The sequence below is a fragment of the Epargyreus clarus genome, unplaced genomic scaffold, assembly GCF_041222505.1.
Source record: "Epargyreus clarus isolate Ecla_fem2 unplaced genomic scaffold, WU_Ecla_fem_2.2 ptg000025l, whole genome shotgun sequence".
NCBI classification, from domain to species: Eukaryota; Metazoa; Arthropoda; class Insecta; order Lepidoptera; family Hesperiidae; genus Epargyreus; species Epargyreus clarus.
The window spans coordinates 2,301,572-2,322,386 of NW_027332232.1; the positions used below are offsets into that span (position 1 = coordinate 2,301,572).

Here is a 20,815-nt window from a genome sequence, read left to right on the forward strand (position 1 = left end):
ACCTATTTTTTATGTGTAATGTAGGAATAGTAGACATGCATAGTTGAGGATATCACTTGAGGTTAAGTACATTCGTAATCAACCCCAGATAAGATTAACTTCCTACCTTAGGATGGCCACAGACGCCACCACTAAGGACTAAGCTGGAACGCCTCGGAAAAGTATGTCTCCCTTACCACACCCTTCAAACCAGAACAGAGCAGCGTTTAACATTGCTCTTATTAGGCAGAAGTGCCGCCGGAGTCGAACCACATAGAGTTCTACCATTTTCTGAGTTATGTTACTGTAAATAATAATTTATGTAATAATTCTTAGCAAATGAACAAGCCGTCCATCTTATCGTAACTGGCTGTATTCATATATATTTCTTCTGTCGACGTCTGTAACCAACTCCATATAGAGGAAAGGTTCTACCTAAAGTCGATGACAGTTGCGTCACAACTCGTGAAGACTAATATGGTCGACTCATAAGTAAGTAAGGCATTCACACCCACCGAAAAAACTGCTGCACGATAAAACAATAGGTGTGCGGTTGTATAGTCCGCGCCAAACTGCTAGCCCGGTCTGAAGTTGATGCGCGCAGGTGTAGTTAGAGAGCGAATGCGGTCGAATACTCTACAAGGTTATACTCCGTAGCAACGTAAGGGCACACTAACGCAGGAGATGCCGAGGGGCCGCGCTGTCGCAATCCCACTGATATCTACCATTTGCTGTTGCAACGCGAATCATTTCTATATTCAGAGCGGACTAGCAATTTGGCGCGGACTACACTTCCCCAATTCAATTCTAGCTCTACCTTTAAAAATTTAATAGTAAAATTAATATTTCAGATCATCGATCTTAATTCTGGCGAGCCTCTTGGTCCAAACCAACGCGGGGAAATTTGCTTCAAATCACCAACTCTAATGAAAGGTATGATATTTTTACAGATTTTTTGTCAGGGCCCCTATTAAATTAATTATGGTTTCATAGTTCCAAGTTACATAGAATGGGAGCCCTTTATGGGTTCGTACACAAAACTGCGATGCGACGTCGCATCGCAAAAATCTGCGAGCTCCCTCGACGCATCGCAAGAACTTGCGAATTGATTCGCATCGCACAGTGGTTGTTGTTGTTGGTCACCCTGAGAGACGCTACGCCGCACGATATCGCATCGCAGCAATTCGCATCGCAATTTTCTGCGTTGCGAATTCGCATCGCATCGCATCGCAGTTTTGTGTTCGAGCCCTATTTTCTACAGTTGATCTTGAAAATAACGAAAATTTGGTGACAAATTTTGCCAGGGCCCCTGTTAAATTAATAATGGTTTCATAGTTCCTACTTAGTTAAATGGAAGTCCTTGATTTTCTAAAGGCGATCTCGAAAACCTTTTTTTTTACTTACGTTTGGCTTACGTCTGGTTGAAAACGTACCTGCTAAGCCGTAATACTAAAAAAATGTAGGGCCCTTGGTAAATTGTAATCATTTTAAAATTAATCTTGTAATTATAATGACGGTAAATTGGGGCCCTTGGTAAATTTTGACGGAGGCCCCTTGAGTTGACAACATAGACGTACTAAACTAATTCATTTATGGTAGTGTATTTACTTTAATTATTTATTACTAAGAGGTAAGCATATATTATTATTTTTCTAGGATACATCGGAGACACTGGTGAAGAATATATGGATGAAGAAGGTTTCTTCAAAACAGGCGACATTGGCTACTATGACGAGGACAAATACTTCTTCATAGTCGATCGTGTGAAGGAATTGATCAAATTCAATTCATATCAGGTATAGAGTTTACCGGAATGCGGAGAGTTATATTTTTTGAGCATCTTTTTTTTGTTGACGAGGGGGAAACCTTCAAAAGGTACCCTATGCCGTGCCGACACGGGGTTATGTGGGATTCTTACCGCACTGAAACCCCCCCGGGGGCCGTCCTCGGCGCTGCGTAGAGAGTTCCGAGATCTCGAAAGGAACGCAAACGGAGTCCTCTTAGGGCGTTGCCCCGTCGGACTCGGCCCAGGTGAGCATGACACTGGTGTATACGACGGTATGCGACCACACATGCCGCCGTTGGCTGGGTTTTTGAGTATGTATGTATGTCTCATTCTTTGTCACGCTGCAGCACAAACGGCTTGACGGATTAACATATGAGGTGTCGTTGGATTCGTACAAATTTTGGGAGTAACATAAGCTATTTCTTAAGCAATCGGGTCTTTATTTTATGTTCTGAGTACACTCAGTTGAAAAGTGTAAAAGTCATACCAGTTTTAATCTTGAACAAACTGCGTTATAAATTAATTATCACTTGTTATATGAGCGAGGGAAACATCGTAATAATAACATTAACTATTTTCTTGGTCCAATTTACAACTTTTATCATTCCCGCGTAAAATTCAAGTCTCGCGCCAAGCGCGTTCTTTTTCTTTTTTATGCTAATGTACACAATCGTATAACCCATACAGCCAGTGACTATATAAATGGGTATTTATTATTATAAAAATAACACGTCATGAATATAACACAAAATATTTTAATTAAAATTATACTATAATTAAATAATTTGAATAGATTGTTAACAGTAAGAAAACCTACAGTCCAAAGAAATGAGATTAAATATATTTATTTTGTTTAGGCCTACGGAGGCACTTATAAATTGTCAGTTACAATATTTTTTAATACTACTACTGGACCGGAACGCGACCTCAACTGAGAAATTAAAAAAAATATCAAAGTAAATGTGATCTACCAATTCTAAGCCTCTCTGGCTCTGCAAGGAGACCCGAACCCAGCAGTGGGACAATTGACCAATTTTAGAATTTAGTTATTTATTTTCAATTGAATGAAGGATATAAATTCTCGCATTCCATCAGTAGTGAAAAAAAACAGTCATAAGAATTACAAAACCATGTGTTATATATTTTGTCAGGTGGCACCAGCCGAGTTGGAAGCAGTCCTGCTGCAGCACCCAGCAGTCAGGGATGCAGGTGTGGTCGGTGCTCCTCATGAGGAGTTTGGTCAAGTGCCAACAGCGTTTGTTGTTCTCCAACCGAATGTAGATATCACTAGTGAGCAGATAGTGCAGTATGTTGATAGCCAGGTCAGTATCTATTTTTAAGTTTTTTTTATAATGTAAGTAGGAGTAGCAGACGAGCATGCAGTCCATCTGATATTAAGTGGCTACTGCCGTATGGACATCTGTAATCAACCCCAGATACGATTAGATATTGCTACCTGAGCTCAGCCAAAGATGCGCGGCTACCTTAGGACTAAGCTGGAACGCATCGGAAAGATATGTCTCCCTTACCACACTTCAACCAGAACACAGCAGTGCTACACTGCTGTTATAACAGAAATAGGTGTGGCGGTGGTGCCGCCGAAGTCGAAACACAAAGAGTTCTACCACCTTTAGTGTGCCTACTTCCCGCTACTCGTCAAGAGATGGCGCTTCTAAAGCATTCTATGGCGACTTTACGCAACTTATCAACAGATGGCGCTTTCTGAGTCACGCTATCGAAGTTTTCTCAACACTGCATTCTGTATATTAATGTTTTATGTTCACAGGTGTCGGCACGTATGCGACTAGCCGGTGGTGTTCGGTTTGTGCAAGCGCTACCTCGGAGTACTAGTTCGAAACTTAACAGGAAGGATCTTCTAAATATGCTATAATCTAATCAGATTTAGTTAGGCTAAGCTAAAAAAGCTAGGACTCAGAACGCCTCGGAAAAATGTCGCTTACCACACTTCAAACCAGAACACAGCAGCGCTACACTGCTGTTATAACAGAAATAGGTGTGGCGGTGGTGGGAGTCGAACCAGAGTATTCTACTGCCTTCAAAGTTCTAACATAATTACAAATTGTAGTTCAAGCTTAAAATTTTGTTTTAATCACTTGTTTCCAATTGTATTTTTATAAATATTACAAATTAACATACTCGCTTCTTTTAAATAAATCACAAAAGATAAGTGGACTTTTATTTATGACCAGGCGCGATCGCAGATCGCTTTCTACCCTCACAGCCCCACACTAGGATTCCTTGTCGTGGGTGCCATGGACACATACATAGACAAATACACAAACACCCAGACCCAGAAACAGAAATCTAAATTCATCATTCAGACATCTGTCTGACCGGGGATCGAACCCGGGACCCTTTGCGCGTCAGACCGGTATGGTGGCAGCTTCGCCACGCGGGTCGTCGCATAAGATTCGGGGGACACAACACTTTTAACCACTCTTTTATTAGCTTGGGTTGTATGTTTTACCCACTTTAAACATTCCGATTAATTTAAAATTTTGAACAATTATCAAGAACCGATGACAATACACGATTTTAATAATTTTATCCCATTCTCATCAGGATCGTTAGGAATCAGGATTAACGATTTTCCTTGCGCAATTTTAGCGTGGGTTTTAGTTTTTAAACTATAATTTATTATTTCTAATGCGTTTTGAGTGTACTTCAATTGTATTTGTATCTATTGTTAAGTCCGGTATATCCATTTCGCTACCCCCGCGACAGAGAGGAATCCAGGGTTTCCCCACGAAAAAATATGAGCAAGTGCAAGTCGGACTAGACGGTTTCGGGAGGGATGACCCCACTTTTGATTTTTGATTGATGATTTTTTTTTAAATTCCGACTAGCAAACACTACTAAAAAAAATATCTTTTCCTTTATTATTTCGCTGTTTACCTTTATCTACAGTACTTTGTACAAACATGAATACTAGAAGAATCTACCTGCGTTTCACAATAAAATATTTATTGAAAAACTCAACTGAAAAAAATTTTCATTTTATTCGGTCAATAATTTGGGGCCAGGGGGTCTCCACTCCTTTGCCTGTAGACCTCTAAATCCAGCCCTGCCTGTGACCCTCCTCCCCTGGGAGTTTATGATAAGACTGTTTATGACAGATAGCCTGTTTATGATAGACTGTATGATAGAAAGATAGCCTGTTTATGATAAGACATCATTAATGATTGTAGTATATGTACTACTATTCTCGTGATGCACTGGCTCGACCACTCACTATGTGCGCAGGCGGCCGTCCGCTCTCGCCCTTGGCTCTCGCGATACTGACGCCGCGCGCCCAGTGTTGGCAACCTGGGAGATGGCGTTGATCGTACCAGGGGCGTAAAATTATCGTATCTGCGGAAAAATTATCGTACATTTCATAAGAACGCGGGCGCGAGTAGAGATCTGCCGAGTCAGGTCGACTCGAGGTGGCGTTTTTTTTTTTTTTTTTTTTTTGCTCTTCCGTGCTATTGTTGTTGTCTGTTTATTGTTGTACTCGAGTACTTTGGACTCGAATACCAAAAATGGCCGACTCGGCCCATCATTAGGCGCGATGCACGCGTTCTTATGAAATGTACGATAATTTTTCGGCAGATACGGTAATAAAAATATATTTTTTATTAATAAATCGCCCGTTTTTCGAAAAAATGATCAATTAAAGGCATATATATAATACGTTTATGAATTCATTAAAACAGTTTCCCAAAAAGTTTCAAGTAGCCAATTATCGTACATTTGCGTACGATAATGACTCGCTATCGTACATCGTACGGTGGTATCAAATTATCGTACATGTACGATAATTATCGTACGGTTGCCAACACTGCGCGCGCCCCGCCACACCGTGAGCACGAGACAGTGTTTACAGCTGTGCTGTACTTTAGTTAATAGACATGATACAAACACTACAATGATAATTCCAACATTTTTGTCATAAAAGGTCTGTGGATCAAATACAAACATACACAGAATAGACAATATTAAGACTCGATTTATTTAAATACACTTGTAACATCAATCTTTATACTATAAACACTTGTAAATAATACTGAATAAGACACAGTAAATTAATCTTATAAATGACTAGAAATGAATCCTCGGGATTGAAAACCACTGAAAATATAATCAAATCTTATCCGCTAAAGGGGGGTCGGAAGCAGCGGTCCTGGGGGCCCCCAAACACAGTTGCAAGTAGCTAAAAAATCAAACAAACTGTGCAATGTGTATAAATCAGCGAAAAAAGATCGCCGGATACATGAAATCATTTTTTTAGACTGGGAGCCTCCATTCAACCTTCCGCCCCGGGTCTCCAATAAGTCCGTCACAGCTCATCCGTGACTCTTCCATTACATACTTATGGAGCACAGAGGTCACATAGAGGCTAGGAATACCGTCTCTGTATTTATGTATTTATTTAATTCACAAAATCCACAGCTTGTAACAATCAATTTACACGCTAAGCTTATAATATAGGTCTTGAAGCCAATTACGGATTTACAATATACTTATTAAGCTAAAAAATGTCACATAGTATTCACCACATTACTTAAAAATAAAAGCATGAGGTATAAATCTTTGTTTTTTAAATAAACAAAACGCTCAAGATTTTTGCACGACTCATGATGCGAAGCATCAGAGAGTGCTTTACGATCGAAAAATTTTTTCGCTTCATTTTGGCGGCTATTTTTATTATTATAGCCTTGATAGTTCACGGAATCAAGATATTTTGCATACTATTGTCGAGATAATTTAATGGAGATTAATTCCATACTTTTTAAAAATTGATTTACTGCAATAGAATTGGAAAAAAACACCAAAATAGGTCAAAAAATTTTCCTGTCCGTCATGTGTGAAACCTGAAAACACTGTAACTTGTGAAAAAATCCATCATATGAGCTAAATTTTTTTTTTTTAAATTCTAATCGACGATTGTAGGTCACTGAATGCGAATGATTAATTAATTCAGTGTCGTTTAATTGCAATTAATAAAAAACGAAAACTACAAGACTGTATATCTATAGATATTATGTACATTTATTCCACCAGGGGCGCTTGTGCAGTACCTTCTTCCTACTACAGCTGTTTTTTCGGCAATTAATTTTGAACGACTTAAGTTTTTTTTTTTTATATTTCATAACTAAATGAGCATTATGAGTCGTGCACTTTTGGATTTTCCAAACTTTTTTTAAATGTGGAAGAGTGTGTATGTTGTGTGTGTGTGTATGTGTATGTGAGAGTGAGTGTATATCCTAAGTTTTTTTTATATAACATAGGAGTAGCAGACGAGCATGCCACCTAATGGTAAGTGGCTACTGCCGCCCATGGACATTTGCAATCCCAAATGAGATTAGATTTCTACCTGAGGTCGGCCATATATGCGCCGCTGCCCCTGAGGACTAAAATATTAACACACAATTTTAAAGGGTTTTCGAACTATTTTTTACTACTTATACCTACCAAGTGTAACAGATACCCATTCGAAACAATACTTATTACCTCTACACTCTGTAATACATTGTTAAGTTAAAAGTTTAAAGATAATTAAGTAACTGTCGAAATTCATCCAGCCGTTTGTTAGATCCGACCAAATAAAGAAAGACAAACATACAAGATACGCGCGAAAAACATAATCCTTCCTTGGCAGTCGGGTAAAAAATTAAAGTTGAAAGAATAGATTTTCATCTGATTCATACGCGTCCGCGTCTCCGAAGTAATGCCACAACTTCATATGTTTTGTATAATCATCTTTCCTACAAAACGCCTCCCCGCACAGCGCGCAAACAATCTTGTACGGCATGTCTCCATGGATTCTCATATGCTTCTTCAACGATTTACTATGTACGTACGCTTTATTGCACACAGAGCAAACGAAATTCTTTTCATCGGAATGTCCGAGCATGTGTTGCTTTAACTTTGACTCGTTAGTAAAGCACTTGTCACACACTTCACATCTGTACTTCTGTGTGTGTTTTAGCGTGATGTGTTCGGTAAGTGAGCGTCGCGTATTAAACTTAGATTTACAGAAATCGCATTTAAAACTCTTAGAAATGCCGTGAACTTTCTTCATATGGTTCATTTTGCTGTAATATTCTTTAAATGTCAGCTCACAGTGTTCACATTTTGAAGCTTTGGCGCGAGCGAAGCCTCCATGAATAACGCGCATATGATATTTCAACTGAGTCTTTCTCTCAAACACCTTATCGCAAAATTCACAAATAACGCTTTCATTGTTATGCTTTTCCCTATGTGTTAAAAACAAGTGCTGATTTAAGAAAGCCTGTCCACAAATCTCACAAACAACTTTACGAAAATGTGTAGTCATATGCGCAAATAATTGTTTGAACTCTTCAAAATCTTTGCCACAAATTTGACACTTCATTTTCCCGTCCGCCATTATGAATTCTGTCATTCCGTTGCTGGCGGGAAAGATTTCTAAACAGTGTTCCACTTTCAAATGGTCCCGAATGGCGTCCAAATTCGGATACTCGGTATAGCAAATGCGACATGATAATTTGGATACATCAACCAGTATAGGTCGTTTTCCTCTATATATATAATTTTCTAGAAGGTACTCTCTATTAGGGATTTCGTGACTAGATGTATGTTTTAGTAAATTTTCTATATCCGATATATATTGATCGCAGTAAAAACATTTAAAACTGGAGCCCTTGAAAATAAAAGGCCGCACTGTCGTATTTTGCATAAATGTAGCAGCATTTTTTCTCTCAGGCAGTGTCAGTTGCCAAATACTCGTCTCAGAGCCAATGTCTGCGAAAGAAAATAATTATTAAGCTGCTAAAAATTTCATAAAAACTTATAATAACATTGAGTAACGAAATACTACTTAATAAAATTATAATTAGTGCAATTAACTAAAAAATATTCTACAACATCCATGCTTCACAGAGAAACTTCGTATAAGCAAATAAATATGTTTCACAAAACTTAAGCCCTTTGATATAAATACCTTTGCTTGAAAAAAAACAATAATGTTAAAAACAAATTAGTGAATAAAAATAATTTATTTAGGTACCCCGCAAATAAGCCTAACATATTATTATATTTCATTAAATTTAGTATTTACACGAGGGCTCAGGTAGAATTAAAAAAAAAACATACATTTTCGTGTAAAAATATTGTTTAATGACACACACACACACGGTAATATAATAAAATAAATACACACAACCTTTACGGTTATAATGAGATCACATACAAATACTTTTGAAAATCAAACTTAATTGTGCTATTGACTGAAATTGAAACACAAATAACTAAATTATTCTTACATTATTTCCTTTAAACTTACTGGCAATAAATAAGAAACTTCATAGACTAAATGTGAAAGAGAAGAAATACTGACTGAATATAGTACAAAATACAAGGTACACATAATATCATCGGCCCTTTATTGTCCCATTGTTAGGCATGGATCTCCTCTTAAATTGAAAAGGGCTTAGGAGATAGTCTTCTATGATGTCCACATATATCCTAACTAATATTATAAATCCGAAAGTAACTCTGTCTGTCTGTCTGGTTGTCTCTTCTTCACACCTAAACCACTGAAACGATTTTAATAAAATTTTGTACAAAGATAGTCTGAGACCCGAGAAAGGACATAGGATAGTTTTAACTTTTATTCCGGAAATCCCACGGGAACTAGGGATGGCGATCTAAGATCGATTAATCGGAGAATTGATCTTTTGGACAAAAAAACCGATTATTTTAATCGATATTAGTAAGGACTGAATCGTAAACTATGCATTTGATCAAGTGATGATCTTTAGCAAAGTTGAGGGTACGAATTTACAGTTTTATTTATGTTAGTATGTTATATTATTTTCATTTAAACGCGGGCAAAGCCGCGGGAAAAAACTAGTTATTTATAGTCGGCCAAACCTTTCGGAGTGTGTCAGGGACGCCACTGGCCATCATAATGTTGCCAAAGCTACTTAACTAGTGGACATTTTTCAGGACAATATTTATCAATATTTAACATTTTATTACGAATCTGTAATAATATGAAAAATCCCTCATTTTATTGACAAATAATATAAGTTCTACTTTTTAAGTTCGTTACTTTATTAAATTACGTTAAAGTCATTTTATTTCTACTTTGGGAAATTGAAAAATTGCTTACGAAAGTAGCAACAAATTACTGTTTCCGAAAATTGACACATGCACAGAAAGGTTTCCCTACCGTTAGTAGGTTAGTAGTTCAATACGTTAGCCCTTTGAAGGCTAAAACTAAAAATAGGCCTCCATTGGAAGGCTTTGTCTTTAAAGCAAATAAATAGTTTCTAATACACACATAACTTCGAATAAGCAGATGTCCATGGACTGAAACTCAAACCGTGACTTCCTACTTCAAAGACCTACTTTAAAATCACTAGATTATTATTATTGATACATAATAAATTATTCACATCCATCAATTAAAAACTAAGTACCTAAAATCCCTATAGTTCCGGGACCAGAATAGGGCTACAATATCCCCTGCCTGTTTTGAGAGGCAACTAAAAAGGGGCATTCGGGGCTGCGGGCAGCAAGAGTGGAACGGCACGGGAGACCTTTTAAAGAATTCCCCCTTGTCATCGAAAAAAAGGAAAAAAAAATCTCAATTCACAAAATTGAAGAAACATTTCTGATGCCACTCCTTCACGTGTTTATTAAATTCAATCTGACTCGAAAAGACGCTTCCACACTCCGTACATACGAATCTATTGCACTCATCTGCAATATGAATTCTCATATGTTGTTTTAAACTCTTCTGATGTCTATACGTCTTATGGCATAGCCTACAAACGAAATTCCTTTCCCCTGTATGCGAAACTTTGTGTTTCTTCAACGTCGATACACAACTAAAGGTTTTCTTACAAATCTCACACTGAGTTTTTTGCGTGTGAAACTTATTTGTGTGCATAGTCAGCGCTCGTCTGGTTGGGAACGTAGATTTACAAACATCGCATTGAAACGTAAACGTTATCCCGTGAACGTCTTTCAAATGCTTCAACTTTCTGAAATGTTCTGTAAATCTTTCCAGGCAGTGCGGACAGCGCAACATTCGCATGTTAGTGGAGCCTTCGTGTGTTTTTTCCACATGATACTTTAGGTTTGAATTCGTTGTGTACACTTTGTCACACTGGTTACAAGGATAGCCTCCCGGTTGATGTATTTCCTTATGCTTTAACAGTCGTTGATGCGTCATGAACCCAGCGCCACAAGTTTCGCAAACTGCGTTGTTGAAATGGACGTTCATGTGTCGATTTAGAAGTATAAATGTCTGGAAGATTTTGTCACAAATATGGCAGGCAAACTGACCGTCTTTTGTTGTAAGATTGTACGCTACGATACCGTTTCCTGAGGCTGTGAACAGCTTCTTATGTTCAGATATCAAATGTTTTCTTATCGTGTCTATATCAGCAAAGTTTTGCTCACATATCTTACACTTAAGCTCGGATATATCAACTTTGACAGTCCGTTTTCCCTTCGGCAGCAACTCTTTTAGTATCTTCGTGCCGTCAGGCATTTCGTGAGCCAAACTATGTTTGAGCAGAGCACTTATCTCCGAGAACTGTTCCCTACAGAAGAAGCATTTGAAGAAGTATCTACAGTACATGAAAGGCCTCGCTGTCGTAAATTCTAGGAACATTGCAGCATTCTGTCTTTCTGACAAAGTCATCTCCCATATGCTGGTTAGCGCTCCTTGTCGTCCATTCGCCTCCGTTCCTGGGGAGACAAAATGCCTGTTTTAAATCTGCTGACACAATCTTCAGATGCGAATTGCACGAACAATGTTTTAAGGAATTCCAAACGTACTTTTCTACATTACTTTATAGCGTGATGAAAACGTTTTAGTAAATATGCATTATATTTTAACAAATTACGTGCATAGACATTTGTAAGCTTCTTAAAATGTAATGTTGCATCCACATGCTTGGCTCTTGCGGGAAACTCCAACTTCTACAAAAAGCAGAAATGTGTAAACGTGTTGCAAGTGTTTGCGGCAAATTCCCTATAATTTGCTAAAATGGAGTGCTGAGTACACTCGTAGCAGACGAGCAGTCCACCTGATGGTAAGTGGCTACTTTCGCCCTTGGACATCTGTAATCAACCCCAGATATTCCTACCTGAGGTCAGCCACACATGCGCCGCTACCCCTGAGGACTAAGCTGGAACGCCTCGGAAAAGTCTGTCTCCCTTACCACACCCTTCAAACCGAAACACAGCAGCGCCTAACACTGCTGTTATAACAGAAATAGGTGTGACGGTGGTGCCGCCGGAGTCGAACCACAAAGGGTCCTACCACCTTCGCTTGCAAATGTACAAGGAGGCACGTTTGAATTTGTGAAGGTTTGTTAAGACTTTGCAAGCGTGGAGACGGCATAAAAAACTCGTTCAACGCCATCTAATTACGCAATTTATAACAAAGTTCGTTTCTTTTCGAGTAATCTTCACTTTTCAATTATATTTAAATAATGAAACAAGGAATGAATGAAACAACAATAGATCATATAAAAGCTTTATTTACTAATCTTGCAAAATACTAAACACAAATGATCATTTATCATAATTTTAGGTACTAAATCATGGCTTCTACAAAATAATATTGCATTTTACATTGACAGATTACAACTACAACACAAAACAATAAATAGTGTTATCACTACAATCGCTCTATTTATATATTTATGTATTTTATTAATCACCAACGAATACCGAATATTTTCGATTTCGACACTGTAAGTCACTATCATAGATAAGTAAAGATTACTCACTCCTAACAAGAAAATGTACCCAGTTTTGCGAATTGAAATAGTTGCGTAAAAAAGTTTTGTCACGTCTCCGTGCTAAAATGTCCCTAAAATATTTGAATTAAATATTTATATATTGTGTAAATTACGCAGTATTAGTTATTTATTCGTAAATATTCTCTAAAAATGTTTTTATTTGTCAAGAATTAAAAAAAAGAACTTAGTAATAAGCCGTTTGTGGCTTCATTCAATTTCAAGGCGGCGAAGTATCTTTACTAATCTATGGTCACTATATTAAGTTTTGTAATGGCTTGGGGTTGGTTACAGGTGTCCATAAACGGCAGTTACCATTTTATTTCCCAAACTTGCAAAAAAAAATTATTTCGTAACATATAGCAACAAGTACCTATAAATTAGCAGTAGGACTCACGTAGTATTCAAAGGTATGAATGATAAAAAATCATTATAGTTTAAGTATCTCTCCTAGGCCTGGAATTTTGTGCAGTGCAGGCTATAACCGTAGACATATTACAGAACATTTACATATAAGAGAACAGGGAAATTTTGAAGGTTCGAGAACCCTCTGTAGATCAGCTCCGTCGGCACCACACCTTTTTCTGCCTATTAACAGTATTAATAGCTGCTATGTTCTAGTCTGAAGGTAATAAAGGTGATAATATGTGTATGTGCTTTTCCACGGCATTTCACCTTAGTCAGGGACAGAGGCGCGTCGGTGGTCGACCCCAGGTAAGAACCTATCTTATTCGAGGTTGAAAACAGATGTCCACGGGACTACATGGTTGTCTACTCCTACATGATAAAAAAGATACAGTTTTGTTTTAACATCAAGACAATGTTTCAGTAAAACTTTTGCGTAGTAATGTTCGAATACACTTATGCTTAATAATACACAACGTTTAGTACACCTATATGTTTTCTGGTTATACGCTGATCCGAAGCTTAACCTTCCCCATACTTCGGATAGAAATCTCACTCACACACTTGTTTTACTGTACATATGACTACTTCCAAAAATTCCCATGTACCACCTCCGATAATCATAGTTACGCCAACCTCCATAAGGATTCCAAAAGTCAAAATTTTCAGTTACTTTCATGAAACTGAACTCATCACATCCGAGCCAAAATTCTTGACAATAGTCTTAAATTGCCAATGAGGATGCCATTGCTTCATGTGTTTATTATAATCATTCCGGTTATGAAACCCGTGTCCGCATTCCGAGCAGCTAAACTTCCACATGGGCCCGTGCACCCGCATGTGGTGTCTTAGCGTCCGCTCATGCATATACGCTTTCTGGCAAATCGGGCAGAAGAAGTTCCTCTCCCCCGTATGCCCTCGCATATGCATCTTCAACAACGACTGAGTCCCGAAGCATTTTCCACACTCCTTGCATTGTATCTTCTGTGTGTGCTGTTTCGTTGTGTGCTCCGTCAACGCCCGTCTAGTAGGAAACACTGCTTTGCAAGCTGGACATTCAAAAGAAAACGTTATTCCATGAACCTCTTTCAAATGAGTCATCTTTTTGTAATGCTCCGAGAACCGTTCTAAGCAATGTGGACATTTTAGCGGCTTCGTCTTCTTCACGTTAGTAACTTCGTGTTTCTTGAATAAATGGTACCTAAGCTTCAGTTTAGTAGGAAACACATCTTGGCACTTATCACATTTGTACACTCCGTTCTGATGAACTATCCTGTGGTTGACGAGGCGCTGGTGCGACATGAAGCCCAAGCCACAAGTTTCGCAGACCACGCTAAAATGGACATTCATATGCCGGTTTAGTAAAAAGAACGAGTTGAAAGTCTTTCCGCACTTATGACAAGCGAGTAGATCGTTGGTCATACTTAAATCGTAAGCCATTAGGCCGTTTCCCGCTGAATTGAATTCCTTTTTATGCGTATTTATTAGATGTTTCCTAATATCATCCAATTCTGAGTACCTCTGCTCGCAAATTTTACATTTCATCCCTGATATATCGACTTTGATTTCGCGTTTCCCTTTTCTCAAGTGTTGTTTTAGCAAACATGGTCTCTCTGGTACCGAATGTAAGTCCGTATGTTGCAAAACTGATCGTATCTCCGGAAATACTTCGTTGCAATAGAAACATTTGAAATTAGCTTGCTGATAAAAGAAAGGTTTCACTGTCGTATGCTCTAGGAACGTAGCAGCGTTCTGCCTTTCTGATATGGTCATTTGCCATATACTGGTGCGAGGCCCGGATCGCTGTGTGGCCGGTAATCCTGGGAAAGATAAAATTTTGCCATTTAAAACCCTTGTTCCTCTCTACATATCTTTCGAATCGAGTTGGTACATTGATCAACAGTGCGCTCAATAACTAACATTATCGTATTTAAAACAAATTCTTATAAGTTTATTTGGGCAGCTAAGTATCCATCTACACTACTTCATGTGCTGCATTCATATGCAATAAAAGCGCCGCATTGTCTCCACAATCTTCACCACAAATGGAGCACGAAAATTGGCTCGCGTCGTGACACTTCAGATGTTCTTTTAAACTCTTCTTCCGGGCGTACGCTTTCCCACAAATCTCGCACTTAAAATTCTTCTCCCCAGTATGAATAACCATATGCCGGGAAAGGCAATGCTTTGAGAAGAATCTGGCATGACACACGTCACACTCGTGATTCCTCTCTTGCAAATGCACCGATCTGATGTGCACCAGCAACTGATATTTCAAGTCGTATTCCCTCCCACACGTTTCACATCTATGACAAACGGGGGTGTGTTTGTGAATTAAACGCAAATGCTTCATCCTCTGGTAATTCGAGTTAAATCTCTCAGGGCACATAGGACAGGCTCTTGGGAACTTCTTTAGATGCACACCTCTGTTATGAAAAGTTCTTTTAGCTGCGCTAGTGAAGACTTTATCGCATTTTTCGCACGGATAGCTGCCGTTTTTGTGACACTGAAGATGACGTCTCAGCAGACTGAGCGAAATGAACGCCGAACCGCACTGTTCACAGCTGAAATTATTAAAGTGTTTACTCATATGTATTGTTAGCAGACGGAGCTTATAAAAACTCTCATTGCATATCTGGCAATCAAATGACCCTCCGCTTAATTTGAACGGTATAAGATTGTCCTGGAAAGTCGGATCAATTTTCTTCCCATGCTCTTTGAGGTGAGTTTTCAGAGACGTGAAATCTGGTAGCATTTCTGAGCATACCTTACATTTAAGACATGATACATCAACTTTAAGATTTTTCTCACGTACCCTGTTACTTAGTTCTTGCTTAAATTCCTTCATATTGTGGCCCGATGAGTGTTCTTTCAAATCTTCAGCTTCTAGGAAAGTTTTTGGGCATATTATACATTTATACTTATTATTCGCGTGGACAAATGGAAAGACGTGCGAAAACTCGAATAGTGTCAATGCATTTTGCTTCCAAATCTGATATAATTCGTTCGACTTTTTCAGTCTTTGTGCGTACGTGCTCGCCACGGTCTTAACATTAAACGTGATTGGCTCGCCAAGCTTCCCTGCCTCGTTAAGCGATATCGGTTCTTTTAAGAACGTTACAGGAGCTATTTTCAACTCTTTCGATTCATTACATTCCATTTCCTTTGTTGTTTTGTTACGATTTAACTCTTTGTTTACTTTCCGGCGAGTCGTAAATTCCTTTTTTACACTTTTCTTCGATTTCACATCTTTTATATCATCTTGTTCATATTCACAAGCTAGATCCTGTATTGGAATTGGACGCTTGAGCAGTTTTAGTCTTATTTCTGTTCCATCTTCTTCCTTTACTACAATCGTCGAATCACTCTCTTCGATGATGCCTAGAAAGAAGAAATTGTTTCCATCATTTGTAGTTTCGTGATAAAATAATATATTAGAGCAGCGAGGTTTAAGAGTTAAAGCTGTTAGAGAAATATTGAACATAACAGAAATTAGAAAATGGAAGAATACAGTCAAATTTAGCTGTAGCTAACTTAAGTATTACTCAGATAATAAACAAGTCCACTTCTAAGTACACCAGTATTTTCAAATTTTAAGACCCCCTTTATTTATTACAAACATTTTTGCGGTCCCCATCCTCCTCTAATACTTTTTAGGATTCCGTATTCAAAGACTAATAATTATAGTTTAAAAACTAAAAACCACTAAAATCGCACAAGGAAAATCGTTAATCCAGATTTCTGACGATCCTGATGAGGAGAATGGGATAAAATTATTAAAATCGTGTATTGTCATCGTCGGTTCTTGGTAATTGTTCCAAATTTTAAATTAATCGGACCATTCAAAGTGGGTAAAAATCGAGTTCAAAGATTCCGTTACATACATACAGGTCAAGCTAATAAAAGCGGGGTAAAAAGGGAACCCTATTAGCCTCCACTGCCTGTCCGCCTGTCATAGGTAGGACTCTACCTACTGGGCCTTACTAGACAGGCACTTGAAATTTTTACAGAGTATATATAAAGGTGACCATATGAACACAGTATATTAGTAAAAAAACGTCAATTTATTAAAAGTATTTATTCACAGTAATTAAAAATACATTATAGTATTATAATTATATAAATACTTATTTCAACACAGTAAGCCTATATCTTATATATTTAAAAGTACGTGGAAATTATAAAAATAATTAATTAAAAATAAAATTGTGCAATTTTACTTTAAATTTTAGAGAAGAATAAATCATAAAATTATTTTAATACTGTCACGAATCTTAAGTCCTAATATTGTGCGTTACGCACAAATAAATGGTCGTACAACCAAAGCAATCTTGATCTTCCATACAACACAAACCACCATACAAACCATACCATACAAACGTTATTAATAATCAATCTATCCAATATTTTGCCCCAATGTTGGCCTATACAAATAAATATTGGATGAAATAGACATGACAAAATAAATGTTGTTATATGTCAAATAAAACATAGTGATTATATAAATTTAGATTACTTTCTATTGGTATCCGTAGGACGGAGCGGTTTATAATTTTTGAGTATTATAAATTAAGATTATTGTTCGCCTAGAACTCGAACTCAACCATAATGTAAATTGAAATGTATAATGTGATAATAATATATAATGTAATGTTGAATCTTTGTGAATTCATTGTATTTAATTATATTGAAATTGTTTGAATTATAATATTTGCATGCTATTAAATTAATATAGCTGAATATGATACTAATGTATATATTGTAAGACCTGTAATGACTGTAATATTCATGGAAAATAAATGATTAAATGAAAATTGGAGGAAATTTATTAAAACTAAAGCTCGTCAATAGCTACCAAACAAAAAAAGAAAAATAGGTTGACAAAGAAAAGAGCAACTCGTTAAAATTCAGGCTTCTACTTTTACCTATAACGTAGTTAAAGAGGTGTCTAAAATGGCATTAATTGCTTCGAAGAAAGAGTAGGGGTCTAAAATGACCTATATTGCTTCGAGAAAAGAGGAGTACGGTGGTGAAGACTCGGTGGGACACTACCGTGCCCTCAGATAGATTATACGTATATGTCGGCGCAGGGCATTTGATTGATTCAAATTACGAACGTATTGGAGTTTACAACGCATTGGCGATAGATGGCGCCAGGCGTAACGGAACGTTGGAGAAGACAGACGGTCTTGTCATGGCGGCAATGATCGGTAGCACTACCATGAGTTGGCATAGAAACGCCACTATAGAAATTGTAAATAGAAAACTATTGTCATTTTGCTAGTGAATAACATAACTACTATCGTTACGGTATTTCTTGACAACGTCTGTCAAATTAATGACTCATGGGACCGAATTTGTATGGCAATAGATCATAATGACATTCGCTAGCGATTTGATTTCGATAGGTTTTTTACGTTACGAGCGGCTCACACTACGGAATTTAGTTCTACGAGTAACCACCAGAGGCGCTGTACAATTTTTCATACATTTATTTTACGCAGTCGCTAGCGAGTAATACTTTTGTAAACTCATGGTAGTGCTACGGAGAGCTCCGACGGATCGTTGTAAACCGATATCGAGATGCATCTTATTATTCTGTTCTGGTTTCCATTGTTTGATGCCCTTTGTGAATTTGTGTTTGTATAATAAAAGTGTAATGTTGAATATTTAGCGATGATTGTCATTTGGATCGCTGATCTCTTACATCGCCCTATGTACGATCTTATTATCCGAAGCAAGCAAAGAAGTTGTGTGGCCATCAGCCGACATATACATAATTATAATAAATAACATAATTAATTTTATGTATATATAATTAACACCTGCCGCTATTTTCTCCATCCACCCAGGGCTGACTGGGAGAGAATGCCATCAGGCATTAAGTTTGCCCTATTGTATCTTTTTATTTTTACAGAGGTGCAATAAATAAATAATGAACTAAACCTTTTCTCCTTACTATTTGTATAAAAATAATTTTAATAGCTTAGCTGTCATTAATAAGCTGCACATCCATTTTTATAACATTTTTGCTCATATCCATCTAAATAGGTCTATTTCGGTATCCATCTTTCTTATTCAATCCAAAAGTATCATTTTATATCCAGTCTTTTTATACAGACACGAAGTAAACAAAAATATTGGACATATACATACTTGAAACATACATATTCCCGGGAAACTTATATTTAAAATTCTGACATTCCTTCTCCTCTTATTTCTTCTTCAAATAACTTCATTATACGTATAAAACCCAAGAGTAGCGATAGCCTAATGGTTAAGAAACTCGTCCTCTTGATCGAGCGGTCCGAGGTTCATATCCAGGCACGCATTCCGATCAGGTAGTAGTCTAAGAAAAAATATTGTAACTGACAATTTGTAAGTGCTACCGAAGACCTATACAAGATGAATATATTTCATTTCATTATTTCATTTCACACCTCTGTTTTTTCAAAGTTATTTGCGTATTACAAATTAATTATCATTCTTCACTGAATAAATCATCAGTGAAGGAAAACATCCTGCAAACCTGAGAAGTCTTAAAAAAATGTTTTCAAAAGTATGTGAAGTCTACCAATTCGCACTTGGCCAGCGCGGTGGACTATGGCCTAATCCTTCTCATTCTGAGAGGAGACCCGTGCCAAGCAGTGGAACAGTAATGGGTTTATGACGATGATAAAATACAAAATGATCCAATCAAACAACATCATGCAACCGGAGATGATCTTTCAAGTTCTTCCGCCTCAAGAAAGCAAGACCACACATCTCGCATTTATAATTCTTTTCCCCTGTATGTATTATCATGTGGCGCTTCAACGTCTCCTTGTTGCAGAACCTCTGCAAACAGACCTTGCACTGCTCGTTCCGTTCCTGCAGATGCACTGATCTCGTGTGGCAAATGAGATGATACTTTAAATTGAACGCTCGTCCACACGTATCGCACTTATGTACTCTCGTCGACTGGTTATGTACGTCTTGAAGATGTATAGTTCTTCTATAGTTAGAGTTGAACCTTTCTGGGCACATTGGACATCTTCTTGGGTACTGCTTGAGATGTACGCCTCTTACATGCAGCGATCTTTTCTGGGACGTACTGAAGATCTTGTTGCATCTGTCACACGGGAAGTTACCGGTCTCGTGGACTTCTAGATGCTTCTTTAGAAGACGTAAAGTCATGAATCCTGAGCCGCATATTTCACAGCTGTAATTGTTGAAGTGGACACTCATGTGAATGACCAATATCCTCACTTTGATGAAGGTCTCGTCACACATAACACATTTGTACGACCCTTCAACGCCGTCCAACTTGAACGGTATCATGTTATCTTGTAAGTTGGGATCAATGACCTTCTGATGGTCCTCCTTCAAATGAAACTTCAGCTGCAACAAATCCTTTGGTTTCACCGAACAAATTTTACACACTAATTCACTTACGTCGACTTTCAACACATTTTCTCTTCGATTGTTCAGTAATCTTTTCAACGGCGCAAACGTGTGATTCTCATTCATATGCTGCCTCAATAATGAGGTTTCGAGGAACTGCTGAGAGCATATAAAGCACTTAAACTTATTATTGCCATATATAAATGGATACGCAGTTGAAAACTCGAAGACAGTCAGCGCATTTTGCCTGTAATCAGCTTGTTTCTTCGCTTTTATGTGCCTTGGGATCTGTACATGCGTTTTGATTGGCGACGGCGACCTATGTCCGTACGAAACTGGCGAAACGCTTCGCGGTGGGCTTATATCTGGCGGGGGCTCAAACGCTCTGCTCGGGTTATCTTTGAAACCCAGCCTCGTGAAGTCCAGAACGGTCCCCAACGGCCTACAGAGGCTGCGA

General features: G+C 37.8%; 1 protein-coding gene across 1 annotated transcript in view; it reads left to right on the plus strand.

Moving 5' to 3' along the window:
* The window catches only part of LOC140752749 (luciferin 4-monooxygenase-like), an 83,828-nt gene that overhangs the window by 4,829 nt on the left and 58,184 nt on the right, over positions 1-20,815 (plus strand). Inside the window, exons 7-10 of the mRNA XM_073087090.1 lie at positions 831-912; positions 1,636-1,775; positions 2,917-3,087; positions 3,552-3,779. Coding sequence (XP_072943191.1) covers positions 831-912; positions 1,636-1,775; positions 2,917-3,087; positions 3,552-3,656 — 498 coding nt within the window. The 3' untranslated portion in view covers positions 3,657-3,779. The remainder of the gene's footprint in view (positions 1-830; positions 913-1,635; positions 1,776-2,916; positions 3,088-3,551; positions 3,780-20,815) is intronic.